This window comes from Fulmarus glacialis, unplaced genomic scaffold, assembly GCF_000690835.1.
Source record: "Fulmarus glacialis isolate BGI_N327 unplaced genomic scaffold, ASM69083v1 scaffold696, whole genome shotgun sequence".
Classification (NCBI taxonomy): domain Eukaryota; kingdom Metazoa; phylum Chordata; class Aves; order Procellariiformes; family Procellariidae; genus Fulmarus; species Fulmarus glacialis.
Genome location: NW_009217489.1, coordinates 5309 through 12953, shown reverse-complemented (window position 1 = coordinate 12953; position 7645 = coordinate 5309). Strand labels below are relative to the sequence as shown.

The following is a 7645-nucleotide window of genomic DNA, read 5'->3' as shown; positions in this document are numbered from 1 at the left end:
AACCTGCAAAAGCTGAGCTGCTCTTGAGCTGGGGGCACTGGAGGTGCAACAGCCGCAGTGAGGACTCTCTCTGGCAGCCCTACCATGGCCTCGATTTCTCCACATCTTTTAACTGTAGTTGAAGCAGTCACAAGAGTGGCGGCTCTCAGCAGAAGTGTTAAATCCGGCCTCTGTGTCTGTAATGTGACTTCTTACCTTCCTCTGATCCCAATTACAAGTGCTTGCTTTTGCTGTGGGCATCCACTCATGTGTCTAATTAGTGGATTCTTTCTGTCAAAGATATTAGCACCCTCGACAGCAAGCCCTAATTTAAGTAGTTTACATTTGTCTGCAGTGTTGATGCCTTAATTTACCCCCGATCCCAATTAAATGCATCTGGATATCTGCAGAGGGAGCTCTCATGATCTCTCTGTGGCTCTAATTAAAATGGCCTGGATGTCCATGACATTGGTGCCCGTCAAGCCTGTCACCAGGAGGTGATGCCCACCTTGGAACTGGCTGAAGAACGTATAGGAGTCGTTGTTGCTTAGGAAAGCCTCCACATCAAGGCCCTCCTGCAGTGCCTCATCCACCAGCTTCGGGCTGCAGAAGGCCCCTGCCGCCTCCGTCGGCCCATCCTGCCCGTCTGTTCCCCCGCTGAGGAAGACGATCTCGCACTTCCCTGGGGAGCTGCTGACTTCTGTAGCCTGTGCCCTGTGCAGCCCCAGCCCCACGCGCAGGGCCAGCTCCTGGTTCCTCCCTCCCTTGCCGGTTCCTTGAAGCTGAACCGTGGTTTCTCCGCCGGCCAGGATGCAGACTGGTCTTTCAGGCCCTAATCCTCGCAGGGCCTGTAGAAACTCAGCAAGGTTCAAACCCGGGATCTCTAGCTCTGCCGCCAGCTGCAGGAGATTCCTCCTCACCTCATCACCCAGGGGCCCTTCCCCGAGGCCGGTGAAGCCCAGGCAGACCAGCCGGATCAGCTGGCAGTACAGCATGGCGACGCGGCTGACTTCTCCGCAGATTGCTGCGCTCAGAATCAGAGTTGCATAGCCCAGGCCCTCGGCTTGGTGTTTGGCCTCGTCTAAAGCCAGCATGTTTGACCCGATGATGATGTTGCAAACGTGGGAGTAGTCTTCCAGAGCAGTGGGCTTGGAGGGAGAGCTGGACAGGACTGTTTCCACTGACTTGGGCAGGTGGTGCAGCAGGTTGTATTTGGCGAGTATCTGAAGGCAGTCTTGAACACTGTGGGAGCTGGCAGCAGTGGGCCCACTCGCTATGATGTCCAGGGGGTCACCAATCACATCAGAAAGGATGAGGCTCACCACCTACCAAGAGAAACACTGCACATTATTGTGGGAGGCAGAGACAGGTGACCGCGCAAGAGCCCTGGCATAAGCGCTGCTCTGAGTTACACTTTCGCCACCCTCATGTCAAAGCAGATGGAAACAGGGGCAGATCTCGGCCCATTTTTGTTTTAAGGTCCCGTGAGAGTCACCTTGCCCTTCCCAAACTCACAGATCTAAAATGTCCTTTGATGCTGGACCATCACATTAGAAGGTGTAACCCGTGCCGCTGGATTTGTCAGGCTGGTAACCTACTGTGGGTTCAGCGATAGCACGTGCTGACAACAGTCCCCAGGGGAGCCAACGGTCAGACCCAGCCTCGAAAGCACTATGGTAGAGCACCAGCACATTGGAAGTGCCTGCTGGGTGAGGGCTGGGGTCTGCTGAGAGTGGTGTGATGGGACGGCTGACATTTGCAGAGTCTGAATTCCCCCTTCTCCACGTCTATCTCCCTGAGAGTTTGGGTCCTCAAGGAAATCTGAGTCCCAAAACAGTGTGCAAAGGCGGTTCACTCAGTGACGGGGAAAAAACCCTGCAAGCGCACTTAGGTCAGTTGATTAAACTCCTATTTTGAGGGCTGATGGGTGATCTCTGAGGAAGCAGGGGCTTCCCCTCAGTTACCCGTGCGGGATATGCGAGCTGGGCCAGCCCTCCACCCTTCAGCAAGGACAGTGTCTTTCGGACGATATTCAGCTCTTGTATGGCAGCTCCTCGGGAAGCCAGCATCTTTGTGAGTTTTTCCTTCTCTTCAAGGAGGATAGGAGGGATGGGAGCAGGCAGTAGGGCCGATCCACCCCCTAGGATGTAGAAGAGATGGCAAGAACATCAGAAAAAGGAGGACGGGAGGAAAACAAGGCTGTTCAACGCTTGAGCCTTTACTCTTCCCTCACCAGTGCGCAGCAGGAAGGCAGAGGTGGTTGGGGAGCTGTGCTAATATCTCTGGAGAATTCAGTTTTCTTCACCAACAGGTTTTAATCACTGCTGCCCTGCACTGTCTGCAGTCAGCTACTTCACTTCACCCGGGCAATGTAACCTCACTGGACCAGGGTACCGCATGCCTGCAGTGTTGCGGAGATGACAGAAAAGGGCCAGCAATTACTATCCCCACTACATCAGGCTTTTAGTGTGTTGTCACACTGATTTTTTTCAAGGGCTACCTGGATGGGTGAGCAGGGAGCATGGGCTCCACGACTTGCACAGCAGTCAGTCAGTGCTAAGCAGGTGGAGACACTGCCTGCTTTGCTGGCTCCATTTATTCAGGACAGTGTGTAAAAACACCAGCTATGTCTGCAGCAAGATCAGAAACTGCTGAACTGCACTCATCTAGGCCTGGGAGGAAAGGAAAGGGGGAGAGAGTAACGCAAAGGACAAAGCACACCCAGAGTCCAGGGTGATAGCCTCACTGATGGGAATCCTGTCTGATACAAGTGGGCATTGGAAATGTGGAAAGGAAGGCAAAGAAAAAAAGTTCTAATGGAAAAGAGGAGTGGATGGAAAATACAGAGTAGAAAGGAGCAAGATCTGAGCAGAGAGTGAACGTGCACAGAAGTACAGCTGAAAGCTTCTGTCAAAAGGCAAAGCCTGCTCAGAGGTTTGAGACAAATCAGCATCAATAAAACATGATGAGCAAGAAAAACAAATGCAAATGCCTGTGTTTCAGTCAATAGCCAGGGATCTAGCTGAGAGGCAGGAGCAGTTGGGGACCGGTTGCTGTGTGGGAGTGCACATGCACAGGGAGTCACAGCCACGGGGAGATCCTGTACAGGCTCCCTGAAGGGCTGAGGAGTCTCTTGGAGATCCCCGTAGCCAAAGGACAGGAGGAAGCCCAGGGGAATCCCCAGCAAGCACAGCTAGATTCTAGTCGCTTGAGTGTTTGCCTGACGGCACTATTCTCTCTGCACCAGATCAGGCTCCAGCATCCACAGAGGAACAATCACTGAGCAGAGGAGACCAAGGGATTTCTACAGAGCTGCTCCAAGCCCCTGCATGCAAAATGCCCTGTGACACCCACTCTCCCAGCTGAGCTCAGGCTCGGGCGACGTCGCTGCATCCCTCTGATGCACAATATCCACCTTTCTTACCCAGCCCTGGGTCTGGGGACAGCCCGGGGCCCCAGCAGACAGGGCCTGGAGGTCTTCAGGGCTGACCCTGCAAGGCGTGCAGCTCACTGTGTTGAAACCTGGGAGCCTCATTTCCACTGGCCAGGAAGCAGCAAAGCCCTGGGAAGGGTCAGTCCCGAATCTCAACTTACAGACTCACATCCCCGCACAAATTCGGAGCGTGCAAGTCCGCCAAGTGCTTGCTTCTCCAAGTCTGCCCCCCCAAATGTAAGGAGGGGGCAGGAAGAAAGCGTCTCCTTCCTGAGGGGTGAGAGCAGCTGGCAGGCTGTGCCCGGAGGTGCCATCTCACAGGGGCGGTACAATGGCAGGACCCAGCCTGCGCAGCTCAGCCTCTCCCCAGTGCTGGGAGATAGCGTGTCCACTGCAGCAGCAGGAAGCCCCATGCCTTCCCCTGCTGCATCCCTGGAGAAAGGCTGGTGGGAGAAGGGAGAGGAAAAATCACAGAGGTGCAAGTGTCAGGGCTGAAAGGGCCAGCACAGCACAGCGCTCCCCTGCTGCACGGCCACGTGTGGGCAGGCGGCTGGAGGGCCATCAGCGCAGCCCATTCCCTGGGATCCCCACACTACCTGAGATGAGCACAAGGAGCAGGTCGTCCGCAGTCAGACCCTCAGCCAGCTCCTGGATGGCAACTGCTCCCTTCAGAGCCTCTGGGTCCGGGAGGTTGTTCTTGGCACCTTCGATGACCTGGATTTTGCTGTGTGGCTTCAGGAGCATCTCCCTGGTGAGGTAAAAGAGGCAATTACACCTCTTGACACGTGCACCTACACAGGCAGTCAGGCAAATGGGCCTGGTGCACCAGAGGTGGACTGGGAGGTGGCCTTTGCTGAGTGTTTCTTCCCCAGGGCTGGGGAGGCAGTGCATCCAGTGCAAGAGATGGGCTGTGTCACTGGTGCCACCAGGATGTGATGTAGATTGAAGACCAGGGCGGTGTGGTGGACAGGGTGGGGACCAGAAGCGAGGGCAGCTGGAGAGGACTGAAGGGGTTCACAGCAACATCCCACAGAGGATAAATCTGGCAGCCTACCCCCCCAAAACTGTCCAGACACAGCCCCCCTTACTGCCTTCCTGCTCGCTGCAGGCTCTCCTGGATGCCTAGTGGCACGTTGATGATTCCCCGAACAAGATGGTCTCCCAAGATCTCTTCTGCTGCTGCGGCCATCCCCAACACAGCTTTGCCAAAACCCACCAGGTACAGGTCCCTCCTCACTGGAAAGGCCTGGCCCTTCACCAGCAGCTGAGGGCACCCGTTTCCCTGGAGCTTCACAGCCCTCTTCAGCATCGGAGCCGGCCGGACGGTGCCCACCGCGCTGCGGAAGAGGGACAGTGCGTGCTCGCGGAGGGACATGCTGCGCAGGGCAGCCAGGCTGAGTCAATCTGCTCGGTGGGGTGGGCTTGTACACACTCTGCTGATGCTGGCAAGGCGAGAGCTGGGGCAGCGGGCACCCTCCAACCTGCAAGGGAAAGTGAACACTAGCAGAAGAGACAGGGCTGTCACAGGGAGAGTAGGGAGGCCAACACATGAACCATGGAGCTCTAATTCCTGTTTCCTCTAGATGAAAGTGCCATATCAGCAGCATTTTCAAACCTCTGCCGAGGCAGGAGGGAGGGAAGAATCCAGTGTCACATTTAAACTACGTGTCAGCTTGTGGTTCCCCTGCAATCCCATCACCTCCCACAGGGAAGGTGAGCCCTACCAGCCAGCTTCTGCATCACTGTAGATTTGCCACTGGCAAGCCATCATTTCTATTTGCTCAGCGTTTGATGCCTTTCCAAACTGTGGAAGCTGCTCTCTGTCCTGGAGAGAGCAGGGTGTCTGGGTGGAACAGCTTTTCACTGCATTAACTCCCTTCCTCGTGCTAGCCAAATGCTGATCTCATTCTCTGGCTGCGCATTGCCCCATGTGTCTCTGCAGCATCACGCACGGACTTTGGAGAAACAACAAGCTTGCTGGCTGCCTGATCCCTTGCTGCTGGTGGCCACGGAGAGACCAGTAATGAGGTTTCCCCACCAAACAGCAAATTAACACAAGGCTTCATTAGCCTTTATTTTTTAGTGCTCTCATTATCCATTAAAATCACATTTAGAGCCCAAACAGGACTTAAGATCCAGGCAAAGTTGCCAGCTGTATCTGTGAAAGCCCATTTGAGCTAGTCTCCACTGAATATTAGCATTACATGCAACAGAGATGAGTGTGGACCAAAGGATCTCAACTGCCCAGGGGCAGACACTTGTCCTGACAGGGGAAAGGCAGCCCCTGCCAGCGTGCACGCATCTATTCCCTCCTAGCATTTCTCCTTCCCTCCGTTAACTGGCAGCAAGTTCACTGCTGGTTTCTCAGGATCAAAGATCCTTGTGATCTGCATCTCTCCCGCTCACGGCAATTACAGTGCAGGCAATTAAGGCAGGGTGCCAGAAGGCTGAAGCAGCCCAGGCAACTTGATCACAGACCCATTCAAATGACCAGAGAGAGTTAATCCTCTCTCTAGTAAATAGATGTGTTTCAGTGCAAGGCCAGTGGCTGGCTGCTTCTGGGAGAGCTCACGAGTCCAGAGGTCTCTTTGTCCTAACACTCCCATAGCACTGCGAAGTGTTAATCATTAAGCAAGACAAGCTTTCCAACAGCTCCTCTGGGTCTAAATCTGCCTTATTTTGCTGCAAGGACCCGAAGGCTCTGTGAAAACCTCCACAGAAGCACCTTCTCGGGCAGTGAAACTTGGGCACACACTGAAATCTATTGGACAAGGGACCTGCAGGTAAAACTATATGGAGAATCATAGATTTGCCAGAGAAAAAAAATGATTCAATGCTTAAGAGAAACAGATTTTAAAAGCAAAATGCAGGGCAGATAAACTATCTATTTACACTCCCTTTAGATACTGGTCAGGACTTTTCAATCATGAGGAGAGATAAAAGACAGGGTCCTGACCACTTTGTTACTAGACTCCTAAACTTTACAGCAGCTGGTAACTGCCAGCAGTTTAAACCACTGAGCCTCAGCCCTCTCACAATGGAGCCAGAGTAACCGTGCTAACGCCAGTGAATTCAGATGTACACCTCTCAGGAACAGAGATAAGCATCTCCGTCCCCAGCAGGTCTCTGATTCACCTGGCAGCACAGTGCAATCAGAGGAAGGTGTTACAAAACAGAGGTGCATCACGCCCCAGGTCGCCTCGTCTGAGCTGCGATACAGGGTTTGCAGAAGTGGTTGGAGAAAAAGGCTTAAATGGAGCCAGGGGAGCTTAAGAAAATAAAGCCCCAAAGCTTTTAACAGGCTCTGTCTCTGCCTTGATGTTTCTGTGCACAGCTGACCCTGAAGACCGGGGGAATTGAGCACAACCAGACCTGCAACTGCGGCTCCTGTCACATGTGCCCTCCTGGCGGCTCTGCTCAGCTCCAACTCCAGACACGACACAGCAGGCGCGAGTTGTTTAAAAGCAATCCTCTCCTACTGGAGCTGAAAAAAATAAACGCCAGCTTAATTCATCTAGCACTTGTGTACATACTGCTAATGCTTGCTCTGGAAAGCATTTCGCTACAATAGCAGGCATGTAATCTGTTTTCTGCACTCTGAACTCAGATTATATTTTAACCATTGAGGCCTGATCCAGAGTCTGTTGAAGTCAGCACGTGTCTTTCCATTGCTTCTAAGGATTTTAGGGCACGCCGCCTGACACTGATCTCAGTGCACAGGTGTAAACAGAGAGTAAATCCGGTGTAAAAGCCCCTTGCAGTCAGAGGTTATCCGACTTTACACCAACGCAACAGAGAGCTCAATTTGGCACAGACCCATTAGCTTTGGAGGTCTCGGTGTGTAACTCTGCTCCATGTCAGCTCTGATTAGACACGCAGGCTCACTGCAGGCTCCCCTTGGAATGGGGGTGCTGCTAATGATGCCACAAATCCATCTTTATGTAATTTATTTATACAGTCTCAGGCACTGGTTATTAAATGTCATCAGGGAACAACTACAAATCAGTGCTATGGAGTCCACTGTAGATATTAACAAAAAATAAAACTCCTACTCATTTTACTAGGGCTTTAAAAACAAGATCAAGAGAACATCACCCCACACCAAGACATAGGCAGCCTTGGAAAGAAAAATAATCCAAATGGCAGCTCTCAGACTACCTCCACGGACGGTGGGTCTAGAAGCGATGTAATTGCCAGTTAACTGCTGTGTATTCCATGTGGGGAAATTACATC

General features: G+C 52.9%; 1 protein-coding gene across 1 annotated transcript; it reads right to left on the bottom strand.

Annotated features, from left to right (window-relative positions):
- Positions 1 to 398: 398 nt before the first annotated feature.
- Positions 399 to 4799, bottom strand: GLYCTK (glycerate kinase). The gene is made up of 4 exons (XM_009579693.1): positions 4501 to 4799; positions 4009 to 4160; positions 1944 to 2119; positions 399 to 1304 (listed from the first exon to the last, which is right to left on the bottom strand). The coding sequence occupies exons 1-4, from the start codon at positions 4785 to 4787 to the stop codon at positions 399 to 401; spliced, it is 1521 nt and encodes a 506-aa protein (XP_009577988.1). The 5' UTR covers positions 4788 to 4799.
- Between the last annotated feature and the right edge of the window lie 2846 nt (positions 4800 to 7645).

What these genes read in the sequence shown, in the direction of transcription:
- GLYCTK (XM_009579693.1), bottom strand. Translation starts at nt 4,787, where the DNA reads ATGTCCCTCCGCGAGCACGCACTGTCCCTCTTCCGCAGCGCGGTGGGC. An exon ending in CTGCAGCGAGCAGGAAGGCA is followed by an intron (nt 4,161 to 4,500) that starts GTAAGGGGGGCT and finishes TTACCTCACCAG; the next exon opens with GGAGATGCTCCTGAAGCCAC. An exon ending in AGCTCGCATATCCCGCACGG is followed by an intron (nt 1,305 to 1,943) that starts GTAACTGAGGGG and finishes TTCTCTTGGTAG; the next exon opens with GTGGTGAGCCTCATCCTTTC.